At 40.3% G+C, this 25379-nt stretch overlaps 3 protein-coding genes across 11 annotated transcripts in view; 2 read left to right on the forward strand and 1 right to left on the reverse strand.

The window, feature by feature from the left end:
• Positions 1-1506, reverse strand: part of KDM1B (lysine demethylase 1B) — a 46253-nt gene extending 44747 nt beyond the window's left edge. The window contains exons 1-2 of one of the 4 annotated variants that reach the window (XM_016155868.2): positions 1353-1506; positions 990-1033 (exon numbers count right to left, since the gene is read on the reverse strand). Coding sequence is in view for 1 of the 4 variants with exons in the window: in XM_036236832.1 (XP_036092725.1) it covers positions 853-1055 (203 nt within the window). In the remaining 3 variants the exon portion in view is untranslated. Of the gene's footprint in view, positions 1-852; positions 1311-1352 lie in introns of those variants that run through there. The other 3 variants (XM_016155869.2, XM_036236834.1, XM_036236832.1) reach the window with 3 other exon arrangements.
• Positions 1507-1758: 252 nt separating this feature from the next.
• TPMT (thiopurine S-methyltransferase) lies at positions 1759-22020 on the forward strand. 6 transcript variants are annotated; one of them, XM_016155862.2, is made up of 10 exons: positions 1817-1833; positions 2271-2355; positions 3834-4032; positions 5133-5225; positions 7986-8118; positions 10801-10853; positions 11307-11381; positions 14179-14264; positions 15566-15610; positions 16038-21600. In XM_016155862.2, exons 3-10 carry the CDS (start codon positions 3893-3895, stop codon positions 16148-16150), a joined length of 738 nt encoding a protein of 245 aa, XP_016011348.1. In that variant the 5' UTR covers positions 1817-1833; positions 2271-2355; positions 3834-3892; the 3' UTR covers positions 16151-21600. The 6 variants fall into 6 exon arrangements, with proteins under 6 accessions (XP_016011352.1, XP_016011349.1, XP_016011348.1 ...); XM_016155866.2 differs by lacking the exon at positions 2271-2355 and having other exon boundaries at positions 1759-1833; positions 3834-3943; positions 16038-22019; XM_016155863.2 differs by lacking the exon at positions 2271-2355 and having other exon boundaries at positions 1759-1833.
• A 1540-nt stretch (positions 22021-23560) lies between these two features.
• On the forward strand, positions 23561-25177 carry NHLRC1 (NHL repeat containing E3 ubiquitin protein ligase 1). Its single transcript, XM_016155881.2, has one exon. The coding sequence runs from the start codon at positions 23800-23802 to the stop codon at positions 25045-25047; it is 1248 nt and encodes a 415-aa protein (XP_016011367.2). The 5' UTR covers positions 23561-23799; the 3' UTR covers positions 25048-25177.
• The last annotated feature ends 202 nt before the right edge of the window (positions 25178-25379 follow it).

Below are 25379 nucleotides of genomic sequence, written 5' to 3' on the forward strand. Positions count from 1 at the left end.
AAAATATATAAGTAAACATGTAAGTGGATATATCAATATCTAGATTTCTATTTTAATAATTCCCAGAATTTCTTCTGAAGTAGCTTATTCGAAGTTTTTTTTAAAAAGTGTTCATAAAAATATGAATCAAAATTACTCCAGGTTGGAATAAAAATTTATAGTGGCATCAGCATAATTTCTAAAAATAAGACAAATTACTACAAACTTATTTAGCCAACAGAAACAGGAATTTCCCTTTGGTCTACTTAAAATAAGGAAGGACTAGTACCTTATTGCACCCACACGAATCAAATTTTCCAAAACATGGATCCTGTTCAACTGCCTGAATACTTTGATTACTTTCCCTGCCTGGAAGACGATTAATTATTGATGGTCATTTTTTCATGTACCTCCTGAAGAAAACCTTCCTTCTCACTCGCCTATCTTCCACTAAAATAGGTTAAGAAAAAGAAAAAGCCTGGAGTTATGTGTGTATGTGGAGCGATGGACTCCTGCACGCTCACCCAAGGGAAGCCTAGGCCTCTATCTGGCTAGGTTCCAAATCACCGAACCCCAACTTTCTACAGCTGGGCCTGCCACTTCCTTCCTGTTTCACCTGCCATCTGCCAGCTGGCAGGCTGTCGACTAACAGCTACCGTCATCGGGCCGCCCCCTCCGGGTCCCCAGTCCCGGAGGAGTTACCCCAGCAACCTGGCAATGCCGATCGTATCTCAACGCGTGGTGGCCGTGCTGGAGCATGACCACCACACCTGCAACGCTGTGCCGGCTCCTCGCCGCCACACTCTCGATGGGAATAACAAGCGAAGGAGTTCCTACTCCGACTGTGGGTTTTCTCTCACGAAGCACACACACCTCCCAGGTGACAGGGCTCTAATAGTCCCCAGGAGGGAGCCCCAACATTCCCTGTGCCAGCTGCAGCCGCTTCGCTTTCCGAAAAGCTTCCTCGTTTGTTCTCCAAAGTCGGAGAAGCAACAGCCTCTGGGGCTCACCTGAGCGCTGAAGAGGTGCAAGGAGCCGCGGGGAGAAGGCACCGCTGTACAGAAAAGAAAAAACATGGTAGGGGGTTAGGGGCTTAGGAGAGAGACCCGCAACACCACGACGAATTGGAGAACCCCGTCGCCGCAACACCCCAGCCGGGGAATTCCTCTTCTTCAAACAGGGATCTCTACCCCGCACCCCGCTTCCAATCGGGTTGAGATATCAGCCCCTAGAGCATCCGTTCACCTCCCACCCAGGCGAGGAGCGCTGCACAGGAGGAGGACTTGCACCCCAGCCAAGCTGCTTTGTGCATAGCTGTCACCCGAAATACACCGCCGCTCCCACGCCCGCCCCCGGAGCCGCGTGCGCCCCACCTCCGAGCGCGTGCGAGACAGTGCGCGCCGCCCCGGGCTGCGGGCGCCTCTCCGGAGCCGCGCGCCACGCGCACAAGACTGAAGGATCCGCGCCGCGAGATGCAGCCCTCGCTCGGCCGCCGCCGCTGCCGCCGCCGCCGCCGCTTCCGCCCCTGTGACGGCGTGACCCGGGGTGGGAGGAGCCGGCGGGAGCAGGGCGGAGTAGGGTCCCCGCCTTCGGCTTTGCCGCCGCGCTCGCCCCGCCTTAGCCATTTCCGCCGCTGCGCCAGCCGGAGCGTGTGGGGAGGGAGCAGGCTTTGGGCGCTGGGGAGGGGGCGGGCCCAGGGGCGGGGACTGAGGCGGGCACCTAATGAGGAGGCGGGGGTCTGGACGCTGGTGCGGGGGCGGCTCCGGGGGGCGGGGCCCGGGGCGTGGCGCGGGCAGGAGGTAGGGGCGCAAGGTCCCATACTGAGCCAGCTGTACGCAGCGGGCGCCGAGCGAGGTAAGCTCCGTGACGCAGAGAGAAGATTCGAGTGAGACATGCAAGGATTTGCTAAGTGTGAGCCTGTGATAGCATTCCTGAATAGGGCAGCGTAACAAGCACGGACAGCCCAACAGTCCACGCACTAAAATGGGGTTGAGGGAGCAGGGCGAGAACTGGGAAAAATGACCTCGTTATTCCATGACTTTAAGTGAAACCTAAGCATTGTTGTGTATTAGTGGTTTTTAAGAAAAGAGAAGTGCCTGCCGGAATAGTGTGCGATGGAAGTGGTGGACACTGGGTGCTGTAAATATTGTATGCATTGGTGGTTACACAGGTGTATGCCTTTATAAAAATCAATGAGCCGTACTCAAAATTTGTGCACTTCAGGGAAGTTATACTTCAATTTAGCAAAGTTTAAAAATAAATCTAAAGCAGAAGCGTGTTTTTTTGAAAAGGTGGAGGAAGAAACCAGACTTGGAGTCCTACCCACGGAGGACTTGAACGACCACAAACTATCACATCTTCTGTTTCCGTGTATGGGTAGGAATGATAGTGAAGCTTGCTTTTCCCGTTTCTTATAATTTGCACTTTTATCTTCTTATAAACGAGACTTTATTTCTCCAGGAAAGGAGATGGGCAAGTTAAGAAGCTGCTAGAACATCTAAGGCGTGATTAAGCTATTATAGTCATAGTGTTGTTATATTTCAAGTTGTGTGAGAGGGATAGAGTTGTATAATTCTAGATTGCCTTGCCTCTGTAATAAAATTATGCTCCTTACTTAAACTGCTTAATGAAGGCTCAAGCCTAGATTTCAAAAATTCTGCCTGAAAAGCAACTCTCTTATGCTTTTCTGACCTCTCAGAAAACTCTGAGAGTCACCTCTTGATGGCATCAGGGCCTTGCAAAAGCCATTTGTTAACAATGCTGAGATGTGAATTTATATTCCCAACTCCAAAGATGTGCCTTCTCGTTAAATCCTAAGCACACTGATGCCAAAGAAGGACCTTTCCTGAAACATTTACTTTTATGCAATGTTTACTGTTTTCACGAATAACTTATTAAATTAGACCTATCAATAATAGCATGCTAGTATAATCCAAACTACTATATACATAGACATTTTGTAAATGGAAAAGCAAGACAATTATTACCTACAGAATAAAAAAGTTGTACAGCAAAGGAAAAGTAATCATAAAATTCTCCATGACTTAATTGTAAGTGGTATTTACCGACTCACACTAATGTGTACTCTACATATTTAATCAAAAATCTGCTATGTCTCTCGAAAGGATAGGAAAAATGAGAAGGGTCTGTATGCGTGTTGGGAAGTTGAAAGAAAGCTAAATGCTCATCTTCTCTAGAAGCCACCTAGAAATGAAAAATCAAGAAGATACAAAATAAGCATGTTATTTTGAAATCTAGAGTTAGGTTTCAAAACTCAGATAAAAGAATTAAAGATAGTTACCTCTCTCATTTGAGAATGGGAATTGTTGTTTTCATAACTGTCGAATTCTTTAAATTATGTGTTACAACATTGATAAAATAAGTAAACATTAAAAAAATTTTTTAAAGAGTGATTGCTAGAAAAAATTCTAAGCTTACAAAAGTTCAGTGTGAAATATCTGTTTTTGTTTTCTTTTTTTCTTTTTAACAAATCAAATCCATTTAGTTTAATGTTAAGGTATAATTCAATTTAAAGATCTTTCTTGGTGATGGAAGGAAATTTAACTTTCAGTAGTAAACACAATGCAATATACATAGGACATATTATTGAATTGTACACTTGAAACCTATATGATTTAATCATATTGAAAATAATATGTTTAATAAAAAAATAAAGATCTTTCCTAACATGTAATGTGAGCTGTGCCTCTATCATCAGACTCACTGAAAAGTGATTTTTTTGTATGCTTTGTCTTGGATGTTGAAATACTTTTAAAAAGTCATGCTGCTGAGGATAATGATTTTTATTTCATGCCTAAACATAATTGTCATGCCTTTAAATGTCAACATTGCAGATATTTTCCATTTAAGTCTTGGAGACATCTGCTTGTGAGACAAGGGTATCCACAAAACTATGGATGATACAAGAACTTTACTTGACATCGAAAAGCACCCCAATACTGAGGTACAGAAAAACCAAGTACGAACTCTGGAAGAATGGCAAAAAAAGTGGGTGGACCGCAATATTACATTTCATCAAGAGCAAGGACACCAGTAAGAAATGTTTGGTATATACAGAGAAATGCTCTATCAGAAATTGACTTTGCAAATGGAAATAAAAATATAGGTACACATTATTTGACCAATTTTAAGATGTACATTTTTCATTTTTCAGATTTTAGCATCTCTGAAATCAGAATGTATCTGTGGCATGTCAAGTGAATTGGCAATGTTATCTCTTCCCATGGAGTATAGATAATGGTGTGATGTGCAGTTGAAGGCATATTAGATTTATGAAATATAGCTTGTTTTTTAAAAGCCCCTATAGCATCTATGTTTTGGACATGCATATTTATACATATAGCAGATGCTCAAGTGGCGTTAATGCTTATATCCCTTTATACTGAAAAACGATGACTTTGTTTTCCAACAGCAAATGTTCAAATGTTAAAGTATTATCTATATGGTGGAAGACGAGAAGTTGAGAGAAATTAATAAGTGAGCTAGGCTGTTGAGCCACATATTAATAGTAGGCTTTGAAGCAGCAACAATATATCATGGGCCAGTGCAGAGTAAAGTGGTCGTATCAGTAGTACCTTGTTCTCAGGGGACATTATTATTATTGCATTTACACACTGAGTGGTAGTTGGAGCACCACCTCAGAACCATTGTATGGGTTATCTCTGTTATGTGGATGGCTTCAGAAGAGCCACATCTCTCCAGGGGAATTAACTACAAGAATGACTGCAAATTTTCAGAGCTACTTCTGAGACCAGATACGAACTTACTATAAAATGAATGTCAAAAATTCAGTGTGTCCAGAGGTGCCTCCCCCAAACCCCTACACATTTGGGAGATCAATAAAGAATTTTCAAAATATTTTTTTTATTTTTAATTGCTAATCAGGAGAGTCTCAGATTTGTCAGATTAATCATTCACTAGCTATGCGACTTTGTCAGATTAATCATTCACTAGTTATGTGACTGAGCAAGTTTTTTCATGTGTAAATGATATTATAATAATTAATGTTATCTACTTTGTAAAGTTAATAATAGTAAGTGATAATGCATGAAAAGTACTTAGCATCACACAATTGTCATCCTTTCCTCTGTGAGTGGACTAATTGAAGCAAAAAAAATTTTTTTTCTCCTCAGGCTATTAAAGAAGTATTTGGATACTTTTCTTAAAGGCGAGAGTGGATTGAGAATATTTTTTCCTCTTTGTGGAAAAGCAGTTGAGATGAAATGGTATGAGCAGATAAGCATTAACATTTTCTTGATAATAAAAACTTGTAGCTGAGAGCATTTGTGAACTAGCTGCTATAGCTTAAGATTCTAGTGTGGCCATGAAATTGAGAACATTTAAACTATATTCTTAGATTTTAAGCAACTTACTGAATGAGAAGGAAGAATTACTTTGGAAACTGCCTGCAAGAAAAATATTTATAAAGTCTTTTTGACATGTCATAAGTGATTATAGTCTAACTCTAACACAGGTTTTGAGACAAGATTAGGAAGTGGCATGATGAACCAGCCAATTAAATGTGATTGTTTAAATATTTGGGGTCTAAGGTCAATTGTAATTGCATATAAGTTATTAGATTAGAGGATTTTTCATTTATGTAACTGATTTGTATTTTGAGGTCTATATAGATGTATATCAGATGTATATTGGAATAATCTATGAACCAAGACCCCAAAGCATTAAAATAAAATGTTTAAGACATTTTCTTAGGTTTTTTTTTTAAGGGCAATATATTTCAATGTAATCCAGTTTATACTAGTTTATAGTAGGCTGTGCTTCGAGTTTTCCATATGTTGAATGGAAATAAAAATCCACACAGCTGGTTTAGATAACCTTTTTGTTTATATTTTGTAACTTCAAAAACTGTACGGAAAATAAAAAAATATTTCCTTTTTGATAACTTATAAACTGTCTAAGAAATATGAAAGACAAGTTATTAATATGTTTATATTAGAACTATAAACAATTAATGCTCTGACAACATCGGAAGTGTATAGTCTTATGTGAGTAATAGGTACAGTAGGTTCTGCTCTACCTCTTGTTTTGAAAATTCAAATTTCATTCTAACTCCATTGATATATTAGGGAATAATTTGAGCATGATGTGAATTTCGTATCTGCTTAGCCTGCAAGAAACAGGAGGTGAAAGCAGATAACCATGCCCAGTGGAACTAAGGTGGGTATGAACAGACAAAAAGCACACATGCACATACCTCAGACCTCTCCCAGATATCACAGTTCATCCTATGTGCTGTGTGGGTCACTCCCATTCACAGCTAGCGTTAGGACTTTCCATTAGATTCCCAGTAATTCTCTGCATCACTTCACAATTACTTGAAAGCTACAGCCCTTCCGATGCCTATTTCTATGAGTAAATGTCAGTTCTTTCTCAAGGTAAAGTATCATGTTGTAGTATTTTTGTATTTTATAACCATTTAACGTGTAAAACTGTGCCACCATTTATTTCTGTTAGATTCCTGTCTTTTTAATGTTGGCACTGACAAAGATATTTTTTTATATAATACTTATTCAGTTTATTTCTAATTTTTTTAAGTTGTGTATTATTGAGAAAATCCTAATTCACAGAAATAAATTATGGCAAATGTGTGACAACTTTTTTTACATTGTTTTTAAATTAAGGTAGAGTTGACATACATCATCGTGTTAGTTTCAGGTATACAACATAATGATTTTCTATTTGTATATATTGCAAAATAATCACTAGAATAAGTAGTTAACATGTCACAATACATATTTAAAATTTTTTTTCTTCTGATAACTTTTAAGATCCACTCTCTTATCAGCTTTTAAATATGCAATAAAGTATTATTTACTACAGTCACCATACTCTACATTACATGCCCATGGCTAATTTATTTTATAACTGGAAGTTGTACTTTTGGACTCTCTTCGCCCATTTTGCTCACCTGCCAACCCCAGCCTCTGGCAACCATCAATCTATTCTCTGTATCTATGACCTTGTTCATTCTTTTTTTAGATTCTCTCTAAGTGAAATCATAGGGTATTTGTCTGTCTCTTCTGACTTATTTCACTTAGCATAATGCTGTCAGAGTTCATCCATGTTGTCGCAAATGGCAACATTTCTTTCTTTTTATGGCTGAATAATATTCCATTGTGAAAAAGTTTTTCATATTGTTTTCCAACCCTTATGTTCTTCACGACCTTACTTTTTATTGCATGATTTTGCAGAGTACAGTGATTTTTAGGTAGGCCTGCCTTGCATTATAGCAGAACTGACTGTGTTTATTTAATTTGACGTAAAATCAATACTGTGCCTAGATTTTTGTGCCACTGATACTGTTTTCTCTGGAGTCCAAAACCCTAAGTCTATGAATTCTGTGATTATAAAGCTTACCAGGAAAATACAATGACTTACATATGATAATTAAATAAGTTTCTGCATAGTATGTATTGTAAGTAAATGAAAATCTTGAGATTATTATCAAAATGGATGCTAGTGTTCTAAAGCCATGTGCTCCAGTACAGTGGCTACGAGCCACATGTGGCTATTTAAGTTTAAATCACATTAGCTACATCTCAAGTGCTCAATAGCCAGTGTGGTTCGTGGCTGCTAGATTGGACAGCACAGGTATAGGCACTTTCATCCTCACAAAGTTTTAATGGGCAGAGCTGATGTGGAGATATCAAAAAGCATGTCTAATCTATAGGATGTTTTTGAATTAAGAACTCTTCTAACTCGATCCATTTGTAGTAAATTTACATTTTAAGGTCTAATTTTATAAATTTTTAAAATTTTTCCTAAAATCATATAAATCAGTTTTTCATAATTCCATATAACATAAGTTTCAAGAATATATAGATTCATTTTCTAGAGACCTACATGTTCTATGAAATCCTATAAAACCCTTAAAATTAAGAAAAATATATGCTTATTGGTATATATCCTTTTATATAGTACTATATTTAAATTAAATTTAATTGTAAATATATGGTTTTATACAGGTTCGCAGACCAAGGACACAGTGTAGTTGGTGTGGAAATCAGTGAGCTTGCGATACGGGACTTTTTTACAGAACAGAATCTTTCTTACTCAGAAGAACCAATCATGGAAATTCCTGGAGCGAAAGTATTCAAGGTTTGTTTTGTTTTTGGTAATTATTTTCATACCCCCCCCCCACAAAAAAAAATGTTTTCTCAGCATGAGTAAGTGAGGATACTCTAAGAGTATGTATAAGATTCACTTAGACATTATATAGTATAAGAGGCTAGGACTCAAAAAGATGGATGATAACTAGGCGTGGACGAATATATATAAAAGCCGAGGACAAAACCTGTCTGTACTCATGTTTTCAGTTTGGTTTTGTGTTAATTTTTATTTGTGCACAGGCATCTCTGAAAACCTGTCTTGTGTCACACCCTGCATCAGACATTGAAGAGATGAAAACAGTTTCTGCTGGAAAGAACCGTTTCGTTTAAGAGAGAAAAGGAAAAAGAAAGTTATATACAGAACTAAGTGTAGTGACACAGGGTATTAAGGGAACACTGGGAGAGCTTCCTGAAGCATGATGACTGATAGGCCTGGGTCAGGTCTATGTTCTCAGATACCCTGTGAAGCTGGTACTTCTGCCTGTGCAGCAAGGTTTTAAGAGAGAACGTGACACAGCCAGATTTTCTTTTGAGACAAAAGACCCTTGTGGCCTTAAGGGAAATAACTATGTAGAGAAGGAACTTTCTGACAGAGAGACCGGGTAGGAGGCTGTGAGCAGTAGTGCAGGAAAGAGATCTTGAAGGCCTGAACTAAGAGAGTGATAGGGGTGCTTAGAGGAGCAGGTAGGTTAATGCAACCTAGGATGTCAAACTGGGAGGATTTAATAATTAACTGAGGAATCGAGGGAATGATGAGTTTACATTTCTAGTTCAGATGACTGGTTGGATGGCAGAGTATAAATGAGAAGCAAGTTGAAGAGCCCTGTGGAATGGTGAAAGTGTAACTAGCAAATGGTTTTATATCTCCAAAGCACAGGGTAGCATTTGGGTTGGAAATGGTAGATTTGGGAGTTGTCATCCAATGACCAGAATGATCCATTGGAACTGCTATACCAGCTTGGGGTAATAATGTGGAACTAAACAAAGGACACCCAAATGAGAATAAGCAGAGGCTGTTTATTCAGAGGGCATCTGTCACATGTGATTGGCAGAGGCTCAAAGGCAGGCAGGGGAGTGGGAGAGCTTTATAGTGAAAAACACAAAGGCTTTGGGTAAGTCCTGCCTGGAGGCTAGAAGGGGGCCTACTAAAGGGGAGCATCCTACGCGATTGGTTTGGGGAATGTATTTGGCTTTTGGGTTGGTCTTGAGTGGAGAAGGGGGAGGGTGGTAAAAATTGGGGAGTCGTTGATCACATCCTACGGAGGCTGTGGTTTGGCTCCCCAGGATGGTTACTGCTGAGGTTATGGGTCCAAGTTCTCTTGTTGTACATAGTCTGGCCATTGCCGGTACATGCAGTCTCTCACAAAATACTCTCTTCTAAATATTAAAATTAATTGCTCAGGTCAGTAGGAAGCTTAATAGTACTTTATTTTACAGCTTCCTCCTACCTCATTCTCAATCATCTAAGAATCTCAAAAGGTTACCCAGTCCAAGAGGCTAGTCCTGCTTCCAGATTCTTCTTGGAGCAATGGTTCTCAGCCCTAGTGGAACATTTGAAATCGCCTGTGGATCTTTTAATATTCCCAGTCTGAGGTCTCACCCTAGGCTAATTAAGTCAGAATCTCTAGGTGTGGGGCTTGGTATTAGTCCTGTTTAAAGCTCCCCAGTCATTCCAATCTGCAGCCAAAATTAAGATTTACTGACTACTCTCCCTGCCTCCAGGACCAGCCCTCAAGGTGCTTCCATACTGGTCTTCAAAGACCTACTGTCCTCTTATTTGTAAATCTGTTAGTGCCTCATTTCAGAACAAAATCCAGTGGTTTCACTTGACACCCCTCCCCCCACCTGTCTCACACCCCTTGAACATGATGGGATCCATGTCAAGTTACTACCCCTGGACTGCACCCCTAGCCAGCATACCCCCTGTAATGTTCGCAGATGCATCAATACCCTTTCAGAGGCTGCCTCTTTGGCCTTTCCCAGTGCTCTCAAGCAGTTCCCTGCTCTGTCCCCTTTCTCCATTGTTCTTGGGCACACAACCAGAAAGAACAGTACAAGCTGTCTCACAGTGTAATGTTTCTCTGCACCCATGATTCTGCTCCACCAGGCTGTCTCCACTGTGATCAGAGACTATTAAATGCATATCTACTATCTAGAACCAGGACAGTCTGTCCACAAGGTGCTCAGGAAATAAATGCTTGTTAGCCAAGTGAATTAAAGAAAGAAAAGGGGAAGTCAGCCCAACTGTAGTTTTCATGAATAACTTAAAATATCTGACCTTTCTCTATCCGCCTGCCCGGTAATTGATTCACCTGTGTAGTTACTTATCTTTAGCAGAGTCAAAATTAGGACACTGCGAAAATAAACATTGCTAAAATTTAACATGCTCTGAAATGAGTAATAAGCAGCTGATCTTCAGGGTTAACCTCTGTGATTCTCCTCTTTTGAGTTGACCTAAAAGAATGGGATTTAAAAAAAAAAATACAGCACCATTAAAAAATTATTGTCAGTAAAATTTTATTTTCAGGCAAAAAATTACAATAAAACTATATTCTTTGTGTTTAGTTTTGCATTCTCCATCACCTCTGCTTTGCCCCTCTTTTCTTTCCTTGACTCCTCAGGTATCTCCTAATTAAGTAGATTTTTTTTTTTATTGGCTTTTTTATTACAGAGTTCTTCGGGGAACATTTCTTTGTACTGTTGCAACATTTTTGATCTTCCCAGGTAAGACTGAACGCGACCTCTGCACTATAAAAACTTGAGTGCTGGCTGGCTGTGGGAGCAGGGTCTTTCATCACTTGCTGGCAGTGGGAGCAGCGTCTTTCATCACTCCCATCTACTTGCAGTAGCACCCACGAAGCATTCATTTATTAGAATCTGTTCTGCAGTTATTTTTACCGCAGCCTACATGTCTGACAAAAAATTAGGGAGGCCAGCAGTCACTGAACACGTCCTAGCCTCCCCAATATTTTTGTCCTTGGATATCTTCCAAACTATGGAAAACAGTATTATAATCCTAGGTAAGGAAAGGAAGGGAGAGAACAAGATGATGTCACCTTCACGCTTGGGTCTGTAACACCTGGTAAAGTACCAGCATGCGCCATGAGAAATACTGTTTGACTTGTTAGAGATTTGATTTTTATATAAAATGCATTTTTTTCTTTTTCTTTCTGATAGAGCAAATGTTGGAAAATTTGACAGGATTTGGGATAGAGCATCATTTGTTGCTGTTAACCCAGGTGATCGTGAACGGTTAGTAATTTGGGTTCTTTAATTATATTGGCTTTTCTCTTTTTTTCCTTTTCTTTTTTTAGCCTTCTTAGCTTAGTATGCTGTACTTTTTTTGGATTCTAGAAAATTAGCTAGACTTTTACTGATTTGAAGTGGTTTCTTGTATTTGGAATTAGACCTGAATCCAATACCACATTTGTTTAAAAAGTATAGGAATTTGCAATAGGGATCTGGGTACAAAACGTGTGACTTCTGTCACTTGCAAGCTGTGTTACCTTGATCAAAATACTCTCCTTCTTTAAGTCTAGTATACTCCTCTGCAGAATTATAATATTCCTACTAACACCACCTCCACTAATATTTCCAAGTGACATTCATTGGGCATTTGCCATGTGCCAGGCATTGTTTGAAATACTTTATGTGGATCAATACATTTGATTCACAAAACAACCCTGTGAGGTGTATGCTGACATCATTCCCATTGTACAGATGAGGAAACTAAGGTCAACTAGATGAAGTTACTTGTCCAAAGTTAGATAGCTGGTATATGACAGAACTGAGATTCAAACCTAGGGAGTTTGGCTTCAAAGCGCATGTTCATGATCTTTACATTAGACTAACTTACAGGATTGTTATGGAAATTAAAAGAAATGACATGTGTGGAATGGTCCATGTCATCTCTAAATTACCGTAATAAAGGTTAGCTGCTATTATATTAGAGCTTTTGAAATTGTTTTTAGTGACTGATCTTATCGTACCTAACCTTATTAGAAAAAAAAAAATTAAAATATGAGAAAGCATACTGAGTAAAATGTGACCATACCTGCATATTTTCCAATTCAAATATCATTCATGTACTAACTTGGAATTGGCACATAAATATTGAACTCTTAACACCTGGCAAAAAGGTTGGCATCCACATCAATGAAATTAATTTTTTGAAAACTGTTTCATGAGTAAGGTTTAATGCCAAACCTCATCATTTTTAATTAGGCCATGCCACATCTTCTTAATATACATTTTCCTTCAGTGATAATTCTCACTCCTGTTTTTCCTTCTCTTTCTGTCACCATGCCTCTTTCATTTCTTTTCTGTAATTCTCACCTTCCTCATGTGCCTAAAACTTGTCATTTCCATCCTAGTCTTTTGCTTTTCTCTCTTATACTTGCTCGTTTAATGACAGTTCAGTTCACCTGTTACTTTCATTTAGTCATTCAACAAATACATATTAAGTTCCTACTGTTCTCTAAGTGTGTGTGTGTGTGTGTATATATATATATATATATATATATATATAATGCCAGATGTTGGGGAAATAGCTGAACAAATGGTATTTGGCCTTATCATTTTTATACTTCCAGCTCTGTTCCTTCTCTCAAGCATCCACATCACATTTTCAGGATCTGCTTGGCATTTCCCATGTGACATCAGTGTCCTTTATCTACTCAGAGATTCACCTGAGACCTCTTTGTCTTCATAAAACATCATATGTGTATTCTTAACTCAATTCTGCTAAATGTCTAGCTTTGTAGGCATTTCCCACTCTCTAAGAATTTTCATCTTTTTTCAGATTAGTCCCTCCAGGGGCTTTGGTTTGGATGGTTAAAACCTGCAAGACAGTGGGGAGCAAACTAATAGTCACAAAGCTCCCTCTAAGGGCAGACCGTACTCCGGGTGTGGCAGGAGCCAGAACTCCTCCCTCGGAGCTGGACGGTCTGTCCATTTCTGTCCGTCCATCTGTCTCTCATGGCCTCTCTACCTCCCTGCGTGCATCTCCTCTGTCCTCTTACCTTGACCACTTAGCTGTCTCCACTTACTCCATTTCTGCTCCCACACCTCTTACTTGCTCACCACCCTCAGCCTCCTCAATTCCACCCCACCCCCCACCCCACACACACACAGCACAACAGTTCCAGCTTTCATTGCAATGACCACAGCTAGCTAGCGACTCCTCGTTGGGTCTCTTAATTCACTTTCCCAATGGAGTACGTTGACTGGTCCAACTCATCATTCTGTACTGGGCCCAGTCCTGGTTCCTGGTCAGTCTACTTACTTATGAGCCTGTTAAGGTCAGGTCCCCACTCTGAACCAATCAGACATGGCTGGGAGGTGGTGTCACCTGCTCCCCAAGGCACGTACAAACAGAGAACTGGCCCAGTGGCACTAGTGCTTCATGCCGTACTTGCAGAGCTTTAACATCATAACTGCCTTGAACTTTTGCCTGTTAGTCTCGTCTCCCCAGCTCAGTAGAGGAAAGAGACTTTTGCATGTGCCCCTGGAGAGGTGCCAGTCACCCAGGATATGTGGTAAGCTACAGCATGCCAGGCCCCGCAACAGGTCGACTGAATTAACCTGTGGGAATGGAGCTCAAATATCTTTAAGCAAGTGCCTAAGGGATTTTGATACCAGCACAGTCTGGGAGCCACGGCCCAGAGCACCACGAAGTGGAGTGGCCATTTGAGAAGTAGGCGTTCAAAGTAGATGGGCCTCTGAGTACCACATTAGGCTCAAAGGAGCCTCTGCTCATCTTTTTGTGAAGTCTTCTGGTCTGAGGGGCTCTGGAAGCAGGCTTCATTCTGACTCTCATCTTTAGTATTACCCAGTTTAGGCAAGTGATGTAATTTTATGGATCCATTTCTGACTTTTAGAATGAGAACTGGCTTCACTGGGTTGTTAGGAGAATTAAACTCAGTAATACAGATGAAAATAAATGCTGGTTTCCCTCCCTGCCTCTCATCCCCTCCAGACTTTGCCTTTGTAGAGAAATGTAACACATACTTGTGTGTGTGTGTGTGTGTGTGTGCGTGTGTGTTTTTAGTTATGCAGACATAATGATGTCCCTGGCGAGAAAAGGGTTTCGCTACCTGTTGAGTGTTGTTTCTTACGATCCAACTAAACATGCAGGTAAAGTTTTCGTTTTTCTTTCTCTAGTTGCCTTGTTTCCTGATTTACTCCTATGACATGTATAGCACTGTTTTCTCCTATTTTATCCCTTAGGGATAAAGTCTGTTTTTGGCAATCAGAAACTACAAACATCATTTTCTCTTTCCACTCGATACGTGTTTTTTCATATTCCATTCCCATTTTTTTCACCATTCATAACTCAAACTATAAAAGAGAGAGAAATGGCCCTAATACAAAAGAGAAATCTTATGAGCTCTGGATTAGAAAGAAGAGGTTTTGTTGCCCTGCTATGGATAGAGCATATCTGTGTCATCCATGGTGGTAGAGATGATTTGGGCAATGCCTACGAATACATACACAGACCTACCCTCGTCAAAGGATGGGGCGAGAAATGGACATGGGGAGGTAGTAGGTATGCGGGAAAGTCACGAAACTATGGCTATTTTTTAACTTCAGAAATGTTATAATTTATCAATTGCATTCTTTTATAACTATCTTTGTTTCGATTTTGTAAAACTGATGTTTTTTTCCGGACTTATTTTAATGTGAGTGAACATTAAAACTTAACCTCTGTCATGACCGAACTTTCATTTTCAGGAAGATTTGAAAACTTAATTTGTAAAAATTCTGTTCTCAATTTTTAAACAAGCTTTTTAAAAAGTGCTGTGTTTTATAACCAGTTACATAATGAGTTTATAAACTCATTGAAAGATGACCCCTAGAGTCCATAGTTAAGTCTGGGACAATCAGATGGAAATAGAAATTAATGGAGACAGGACCCAGCTCTGCTAATCTGATTTAAATTTCATTTCTGAACTGGAGGATTAGGGCAGGGCCTGTGGGAAGTAAACACAGCATGCTCTGTCTGGGGGTGGACCACAGATGAGAACTCTAGAAAGGGGCAGAAGCTAAGTTCCCTTTAAAAGTTAGTGTCCCCTAGCCAAGTGGGAGGGTGTATAGAATGTGTGTGAGTGCAGGAACAGTAAAAAATCGATACCCAGAAGACGAAGGAAACCTCAAGGGCATTTGTGTTTCAGTGTTCTCAAGTCCCATGGCTGGCTCAGCCATCTCATCTAAGCAGGAGATGGGCCCCCAATATTGCCATCTCCTCAGAAACCCAGCCTCTGCTAGGAGATGGTAGGAGACCCTGTCGCATCTTCACCTATTGAGATAATTGAGTTGTTGTATACAAGTATGCCTACATCATCGGAAACAAGCTGAGAAGTGCGTCCTGAGAATTTATTCCTCTTTAGAATTAAATCTATGGAAATTATTCTTCACTATGTTTCTGTTTTACTTAGGCCCACCATTTTATGTTCCAGAGGCTGAAGTTAAAAGTTTATTTGGTAAGTTACAGATGTGTGCTGTGACTTTTTAAATAAAGTCAGCAGTAAACTGTTTTGAGCTGTTATTAAACTATTACTATCTAGAGGTATATAAAATTTAAGTCAGAAACTATTTTATTGAAGACTATTTTATCCTAATAAAGGGACAGATCTCTGTAATACAACTTTTTAGCTTAGTGGTATGCTTATATTAAAGACATTTGAAGTCTTCAAGAGAGATGGTATATGTGTTTTGACTCTTAAGAGTTACAAGTGATAATAACAATTCAGAGTTCAGAAAATCTGCCTTAGTATTTCCCCATTTTCATTAAAAAGAAAAGAAAATTCTCCAGTGTGCAGTGTTTTAAATCATTTGATACATTTTTAAAAGAACTCTGATTGCATTCTTGATAAAATTTTAACTTATTACCTTTTCTTCTTGTTTCAGGTTCAGTATGCAATAGTCAATGTCTTGAAAAGGTTGATATTTTTGAAGAACGACATAAAAGTTGGGGAATTGACTACCTTATTGAAAAGTTATATCTACTTACAGAAAAGTAAATGAGACATATCAAAGCAAATAACATCAAGTTTTTGAGATTTTGAGCAATTGAAAATTATGCTAAGGCATGAAAATATAATAGATGGCCTTTGAAAAGAATTTTTCATAAATCACATCATAGATCTTTGCTCAAAATGCATATAACTTTTTAGGGAGGGGAAACACTAAAATGTTGAGCTAGCTACCTTTGGAGAGGAGAATACGATTGCAGATGTGTATTTTATGTAACAATTGCTAGATTTTTTACAATCAGCATATTTGCTTCTATAATTACAAAATAAAAGAGAAATGCAACATATATAACTTAAAGAAATATAATAGACATAGAAAAATTAGTATTCCTATAAAATTTAGAACCATTGAGGAAATGTAACTTTAATAGAGTTCAAGGTAAAAGAAAGTCATCCAAGAAATTATATAAAATACCAGCTTTTCCTAGAAACCCTCAAATTATTCTCAATTCCTTTTCACATTTTTTCTCCTTATATAATTTTCTATGTAACAGAATCAAGAACCAAATTTAAAAACTAAACCACCTATATGGAACTAAATATTTTTCTCAAACTGTAACAATAAATTTTTTTTCTGAGTTTTGCAGTTTTTTCTCTTAATCTTGTTAAATGGTGAAGTCTTATGAAATGCAGTGTACTTACAACTGGATTCATGACTGTTTATTATGGAAGTTTAGGTCCAAAACTTCTGTTTTTTGTTAGCAATCACATTTTGTTAAATCAGACATTTCTTTCTAACCACACCACATGACACCTAAATGATTTAGATTGTTTGGCTCGTGTTAATAGGATGGTATGTGCTTGTTATTAAAAAATAAGTTAATTGTGTATGTGTGTGCTATATTAAAGATTATTAGTGGAGAAGTTTATAGACCCCCCCTTGAATATTGACGAAAGCTATAGACATATAGCCTAGAAGTACGTCAAAAGCAGAACACTGTGAAAACTTCCTTAGGGTTCATATTTGTTGACCTCTCTGCCTCTTCCACTTCTGCTTAGGAGCTGCTGCCCTAGGTGCTTTCTGGTGCTGGTCTTGTTCTAATATAAGGCTATTAATTTAGAGTGTCTTCCAGCTCACAGGGGTTCTTGCTTCTCTGAGACCGGCCCCCACTCCATACTGCAGGCTTCCAGAAGCCATGAGTACCTGATTCCACCTTCGTCACCATTTGAATGGTCCAAGAAGGGACAGCTGACTTGAGCTGGGCCAATCTGATTCTCTTCAGAGATTTTTAGAATTTAGTTAGGAAAAGCACGTTAGCCGCTTAAAATGGGTGAACAAAACAAGAACCCAGGAGCAGTGAGGCAGCCACATCCTACTATAAAGATCTGAGGGAAAGAGAGATTGCTATCTCCAGAAAGAGAAGCAGAGAGGAGGTCTGGAGAGAGCCCCAGGTATTCTAGGTTTCCATTTTCATCCTGAAGCCCAGCTATACTGGACAGGAGAACACCCAGGGTCCTTGTAATAAAGGACTCCGTTCTCTTTCTCTGGCTAAAGTTGATTTCTGTAACTTGTTGTACCCAAAGAACTTTAAATAATATAAATGAGATATCTCTATGTAGTTGATCTTTTACATATTATGTGACCTCATTGGGAGAATACTGGCCTTTTAAAAAGTTTCAAGATGAAAGATATACTACATATAAATTGTTTTAGAGCAATTGAATTATTTTCAGAACTTCCCCAAAATACCTTTAGTATCATAATTTAATAGATTACCTGAGCCTCTGATTTATGAAATGCCTTGCCTTGCCTAACAGCAGGCAGAAATGTGCTAGCATGTGGTTCACTTATAATGTTTTCAGGGGCAGATAGGATGAAACAAGAAAGGTATGTGATTGTTTGTGTGGGTGAAAGTGGAAAGAAAACTGCAAAGGAATACAAAGCTTTAGCACCTACTTCTGATAAGCTGGAGATTTGGTTCTCTAAAGGGGTAATTGTATGGGAACCACAGAAACTGGCCTGAAATGTGTACTTGTGAGACATACTATCAGATTAAAAGGGGAATCCTCGGCAGAAGAATGAATTGACAAATATAAACCTCCACCACAGAAAAATTAGTACACATAATATTTACCATTCATAACTGCAGTACATACCTGTCATTGTTTTATTTTAATAAGGGATGTGATGTAGATGTGTGTTTATGTAGATATATATATATGGCACATGGTCTTTAAAGTTTTTTTTTTAATTTCTACTGACCACTTTTAAAAATCAAAGTTGTCTTTAATTGAGCTCTGGTTTGACATCATTTTTAATCTGATACGCTTTATTCTTATAAAACAGATTCACTAAAGTGGTTAAGTCGATGGGGATAGGATAGAACTCCTTTACACACACACACACTAAGTCACTCTGCTGATTTGTGATGAATAATCATGTCCCAGGTTTATTTATTATGTATAGTTTTAATGTGTGAACCGAAAATGTCTGAAAATCTGTGATCCCTATCCGTTGGGTATTAGTAGAAATTTGCTTCAATGTTAGTGTTACCTCTCAACAGCAGATGGAGAATAATCAAGGGATGTATTTAAGAATCAAATATACCATAAAATATTAACACATATTTATATTTACATAATAAAATATTACTTTCTCACTGAAAATTTGGAAGGTATAGGAAATTCTAAAAAAGAACAAAAGCAGCCAAATCCTATCACCAGAAGTAATTAAGGCTAAACTGGTGATAAGTTTTCTTATCTTTTTAGTCTGATCATACACATATATGTTTTTGCAAAGTTAAGATCATAAGATCTTGCCTCTCTACTATCTTTTCTAGTATTTTATCAGCCCTTTCTCATATTGAAGATTTTTTAAAAACAAGATTTTATAGCTGCATAATGTTCTGTCATATTGCAGTACCATAATTATTTAATCTTTCCCTGTTATTAGAGTCATTCAGGAAATGTAAGTAGTGCTCTTGAAAGTGCTAGGAGATGAGGATTCACTGATGATTGAAGACAGTCCTGTTCTGAGGAATCGAAGACTCTGGTGGCAGAGACTAAATGTTGAACCTTACAGTGTGGTAAGGCTGCATGAGAGGGGTACGCAGGCAACTGTCAGCTCGTAAGTGGCTACTTAACCCATCAATAGGTGAGGTTGACATGACTCAGGAAGAACAAGTGGGAAGAGAAAAAGCCCAAGAATGGCACCCTGAGAAACACATTTTTCAAACTTGAGGAACATTAAAATCACTGGGTTCCCATTTCCAGCCATCCAGCTCATTTTTCTGTAGGTGCTCAAAACAGTCAAACCTGAACCACTATTCCTCTCCCCACCAAATCCCTCATCCCTAAGAAGCTAAGCACATGGATGTGGGTTACAAAATTAGATAGGGGATTTAGAGGGGTTGCTGAGAAGACAAGATGCTGTGGGAGAAAGCAAAGCTGGGGACATCAACAGAGCCCAGGTCAGAGTCCAAGGAACTACACAGGTGACAGAGATTCACCTATTGAGGAAGTGTCCTGATGCTGGCCTGACACTGAAACTTGACCAATCCTGGAGGGGTTCAGTTTGGCAAAGGTAGCAGATTTTTGCGCCGTGGGCTCATTAACCCACGCTAAAGCACCTGCTGTCTTTTTTCCTTCTCTTTTAAAAGGTTGTGCCTCTTGATGGAGCTGATTCCATTGTGTGGGACTTGCTCATCTTCCCTTCTGTCATTGTCATCTACAGTCTGAGAGATAACTGTGTCATTGGGCTTGTTCTGGGATGCCTTCTAAACTGAATGTATGTGGCACAGTTTGCCACATTTGCAAAACTGGGAGCCCGCCTGTCTAAGGACTAACTCCCTCCCCAGATTCCTTAGCCTGTCCCCCTGTGCTCCCTCTTCTCTGCTGTAACCACCCTGAGCTAGGTCTCCATGTTCCCTCCTATGCTATATGGTGCTTTACATATAGGAGCAGCCACTAACCACAGGTTCTGTTCTTCAAGCCCTTTGCCCTTATGACCCTCAGGGCTCATTCTAGAAGCAGGAAGAGATGGGCAGGCCATTCCAGGACCCTCTAAGTAAGGATTATTGGAAGGAAGCACAGAGGAAATCCATGGAGATAGCCACAGAAAGATTCATGATAGAAAACTCAGAATGTTAGAGTTATACTTAGGGCATTTCTTTTATTAATCAATGTGTGTGTGTATTATGTGATAAGGATTATACTCTATAAAGTATCTGAGAAACCTATCAGCATTGACTCTAAAGATAAGCAAAATACTTAGCACGTTTTGTGGGTGAATGTTACTTTCCTGACAATGTGTTGATGCAAGAAAACCTGTAAAGAATATGAGAATTTTTGAGTCAAACTAAAGACATATTCTGGGCAAGATCTCAGATGTTCTATGGAAGTAATAGGTTTGCAGCTTCTTTTATGCATTTGAAATAAAGGAGAGAATGTAAGGAAGATTACATGGAAATGGAAAAAAGCAAGGTAGGGATTGTATTACAGAATAGTTAACAAGATTATGTGCTCCCTTGAGGTTTAATACACCCTTTGAGAGGTATCACTCCAGGTATGTCTAAGGTGTGTTAACCTAGATATACAAGAATAATGGACAGGGCTGGCTTAAAAACCTTTCACTACATAAATTATATAGGCCTGGGGCTTGACTACCCACCATGACCTGCCCAGTTAGGAATTTATGATCCGATCTTCCTACAAGGTTACTTTCCATAGAGCCCATTTTTCTCATCCACACATGCTTCTCACAAGTCCTAGAGAATGATCAAAGAAAAGGTATAACATATGGGTTTACTACCTGCAAGTAGTATCCTTTTAATTATTCATTCATTCATGTATTTAAAAACAATCCTTGGGTGTCTACTGTGTATCAGGCGTGTGCTAGGTAGGCACTGGGATATGGCATGGAGCAAAAGCAGACCTGATTTCTGCTCTCCTAGAATTTAGTTTATCTCTCCAGAGGTGGGAGTAAAATAAAGGGAATGAAGATAAAGAGCAATTTTAAGATTGGTTAAAAAGAAAAAATTGACTCCTTCTACTTGGTAAAGTAGAAAAAAGACAAGTGCGAAGGGAGGGAGTGACTGGGTCGGATTCGGTGGACAGGAACACTGCGACAGAATCCATGCTTAATTCCATGGAGAGGCAGCAAATAGTGAAGAAAATGACTGCTAAGGATGCCGAGCTAGAATGTGGGGACCTTCAATTGTGAAAGACTCAACCCTACATGTTTTTAGTTTTGAAGCTTTGTGGGGACTTGAGAAAATCTTATCACACACACACACACACACACACACACACACACACACACACACAAATGCCACAGAACATTTTCACACTTTAAATTTAACATTAGAGTCTTGATTATCAGGATGCCTGTGCATGTGCCACAACACTTTCCAGAACCACTGTGCTGTTTAGCTACCAAATGGTAGAGTGATTTCTGTGAACATTATTAAATAGTCTGGTCTATTGCAGATTTTTCTGGTTCACCTCGCAAAACACCATCGGCCTCTTGGTGCGGTACTACAGATTGTCCCGCAGGGGCAGCAAAGGATCAAGAAGACAGTAGGATTATCAGGGAGCAGAGCAAGGGAGCTGAGCCTTTCCAGCTCGTCCCTCCGGACAAGCTAGCCAAATGTCGCCGAAGGGCGCGCGGGGCGCGGGGCAGAGGGGGGCTTTGGGTACGTTGTAAAACAATGTTGGAGCAGAGACAATTTAGAAGGAAGTCAAGGATCAATGAAATCAGTCTGGAAAAGCATCTCGAGAAGGCAATATTTCATAGCACAGACTTGGTCTAGATCTATAAGTGTTTCATGCCGTAGCCACCAGGCACATGGGGTTACTGAGCACTTGATATGGGGCTAGACTAATTGAATGTGCTGTGACTGTAAAATACAAACTGGATTTTAATTAGTACTAGAAAAAAAAGTGTGAAATATCATGTTAATAATTTTTATAGTGATTTCATGTCAAAATGATAATATTTTGGATATTTGGGGTTAAATAAAATATGTAATTAAAATAACTTCACTAGTTTTTATTTTTTAAAACATGGCTACTAGAAAATTTAATATTTTATATGTGGCTCTGATTACATTTCTATTAGACAACACTAGCTCTAAAAATATTCCATTTTTGGCATCCTGAATGTATTTCTTGACATAAAGATTATTTCAGAGAGCGATGCCTATTTGATTTAACTTTAGTTGGCTATTTATTTGGAACGGAAGTGCATTATAGTCTGAAATTATAATATTAAGTTGTTTATTAAGTCCCAGTACACAGATAATCTTTGAATTATGTAACACATGTTAAGAAAATGTTCTTTTTTGTCTTACATTAAAGCTCCCTCCAGGGGTTTTACTGGGATAAAAATCCTCTGTTTTCTCAGATAACTAGCAAATAAGAAGGTGACCAATCATGACAATGATTTCTAAATGAGGAACCGTGATCTGATATGTGGCTTTATAAAGACGATGTTCATGTAAGCTATTGGGAGGAGAGGGATAGGAAGGGCTCCTGAAAATGAGAGATTATAGTATCACAATGGATTCTTGAGGGGCATTTTGCTATCTCATTTGAAGATTTTTGAATATAGGATAGATTCTTTGTGCTTTTGATCTTGATTGAGGTCAGAAGAATTTAACCTGGTGCTATTCGAAGAGATTATCCTAGTGTGGCTGTTAGTGGCTGTCAAAACTGGCTACATATAATAATTCCAGCTGCCCAGACCACACCTGGACCAATTAAACCTAGGTATGAGTCCCAAGTATTTGCCATGGGCAACCAAGGTGGAAAACCACTGGAATAGTTAAGAGCATAAGCTCTGTGGTCAAACCGCTTAGCTTCAAATCCCAGTCCAGCCACTTTCTAGCCATGGAACCCTGTGCAAGATGCTCGACCTCATAAGAATTCTTGTAGGAAAGGAATGAAGAAAATAACTTACTCTTATGGGATTGTCATGAGGTTTAAATAGTCTTGTAAACTACTAAATGGAAGGCAGACATGAAGTTCTAAAGCAATTATGATTAACAGCTTTCTTATTTCATATTAATTCCTCTGGAAGACATTCCCAGCCATGGTTCTCCCATCTGACACTCGTTTACCTAGTAGGTTTCTTGTATTGTGCTATAACATTCCTTCATTCATTCATGAATTCATATGTGAATTCATTTTACAGGTATTCTTTAAGCTTCTACTTTAACTACAAGTATGATAGAAGACACAGAAGGAGTACACACACCTGTCTCATACCTTTGAAATTTAATTTCTCTCGTGTGTCTGTTAGATAATAAGCATCATGAGCTATGAGACCATGTTTTACCGCTCGCCAGCCTTGGCACCCAGCATCAAGGGCTGTGGATTGGAAACTGCAAGGCACCAGTGTTGGAAGACTGGATTGTTCTAGTTTTTGCTTTGCTACTTACAGCCTCGGTAATAGGGAGCAACCCGCTTTTCCTCAATAGGTGTGTTTCCTTCTGTGCTATATGGAGATAATCCATGACTGTTGTGAAGATTACACGTCAGACCATGCGCTGTGGATACAGCTCGTGTAAATTCCCACTATCAGGCCCTCAGGAAGCAGTGCCTCACGAGCCCACCAGGGGGCAGCAGGTCGCGGCATAGCTGCCCGCCGCAGTCGACGTCAGGACAAGCGCCCCGCCCCGTGACCGTGACCCAGGGGAATGCGGGGGCGGTGTCCAGCCCCTCTGGCTTGCAGCGCTGAAGGCGTCCCGGGCTGCGCGATGAGTGCTGAGGCCTCAGGCAGCGGGCTGGAGCTTCGGGAGCTCGTGCGTGAGGCGGAAACCAGCTTGCTCGAGTGCAAGGTGTGCTTTGAGAGGTTCGGCCACCGCCAGCAGCGGCGCCCGCGCAACCTGCCCTGCGGCCATGTGGTCTGCCTGGCCTGCGTGGCTGCCCTGGCGCACCCACGAACGCTGGCCCTCGAGTGCCCCTTCTGCCGGAGAGCCTGCCGGGGCTGCGACACCAGCGACTGCCTGCCAGTGCTGCACCTCCTGGAACTTCTGGGTTCCGCACTTCGCCCGGCCCCGGCAGCCCACCGTGCCGCCCCCTGCGGCCCCGGGGCCCTCACCTGCCACCACGCCTTCGGAGGCTGGGGAACCCTGGTTAACCCCACTGGGCTGGCGCTGTGTCCCAAGACGGGACGGGTAGTGGTGGTACATGACGGCAAGAGGAGGGTCAAGATCTTTGATTCCGGGGGAGGATGCGCTCATCAGTTCGGAGAGAAGGGGGAAGCAGCCCAGGACATTAGATACCCACTTGATGTCACCGTCACCAACGACTGCCATGTGGTTGTCACCGACGCCGGCGACCGCTCCATCAAAGTGTTTGATTTTTTTGGCCAGATCAAGCTTGTCATTGGAGGCCAGTTCTCCTTGCCTTGGGGTGTGGAGACCACTCCTCAGAATGGGGTAATAGTAACTGATGCGGAGGCAGGGTCCCTGCACCTTCTGGAAGTGGACTTTCTGGAAGGGGTCCTCCGGAGAACAGAAAGGTTACAGGCGCATCTGTGCAATCCTCGAGGGGTGGCAGTGTCTTGGCTCACCGGAGCCATCGCTGTCCTAGAGCGCCCCCTGGCCCTGGGGACCGGGACCTACAGCACTACGGTGAAGGTGTTCAGCGCAAGCATGCAGCTAATCGGCCAGGTGGATTCCTTTGGGCTGAGCCTCTTCTTTCCCTCTGAAATAACTGCTTCTGCTGTGACCTTCGATCACCAGGGGAATGTGATCGTCGCCGATACTTCCAGCCAAGCTGTCCTATGCTTAGGGAAACCTGAGGAGTTTCCAGTTCTGAAGCCCATCATCACTCATGGTCTTTCCCATCCTGTGGCATTGACCTTCACCAAGGAGAATTCTCTTCTTGTGCTGGACAGTGCAGCCCATTCTATAAAAGTCTATAAGGTTGACTGGGGGTGATGGGCGTGGTGAGGGTCCTGGGTCTTGGAATCAGAAGCCCTGGAACTGCCACTCATGAATAGTTTAACCCTGGATAAATTACTTAATCTCATCTATTTGATAGGGATTATTATAACTGCCTGACGTACTTTCAAAGGCTAAGGCAGTTATTAGAGAATAATAATGAAATCTACCAGTTATTGAATATGTATTCCTTGTGCTAAAAAATTGCAAATATTAGTTCATTTCATCCTTAAGAACTACCCGATGAGGTAACTTCTATTGTTAATCCCATTTTAGAGATGAGAGAATTGAGACCGAGAGCTGAAGTGACTTATCAAAGGTCACACTTA

Source organism: Rousettus aegyptiacus, unplaced genomic scaffold (genome assembly GCF_014176215.1).
Source record: "Rousettus aegyptiacus isolate mRouAeg1 unplaced genomic scaffold, mRouAeg1.p scaffold_m13_p_1, whole genome shotgun sequence".
In the NCBI taxonomy this organism is placed as follows: domain Eukaryota; kingdom Metazoa; phylum Chordata; class Mammalia; order Chiroptera; family Pteropodidae; genus Rousettus; species Rousettus aegyptiacus.

Bases quoted from the DNA above. Each gene is read 5' to 3' on its own strand.
- TPMT (XM_016155863.2), top strand. From the start codon at position 3,893: ATGGATGATACAAGAACTTTACTTGACATCGAAAAGCACCCCAATACT. The intron at 4,033-5,132 runs GTAAGAAATGTT...TTTTCTCCTCAG, and splicing joins CATCAAGAGCAAGGACACCA to GCTATTAAAGAAGTATTTGG. The intron at 8,119-10,800 runs GTTTGTTTTGTT...TTTTTATTACAG, and splicing joins CTGGAGCGAAAGTATTCAAG to AGTTCTTCGGGGAACATTTC.
- NHLRC1 (XM_016155881.2), top strand. From the start codon at position 23,800: ATGCGGGGGCGGTGTCCAGCCCCTCTGGCTTGCAGCGCTGAAGGCGTC.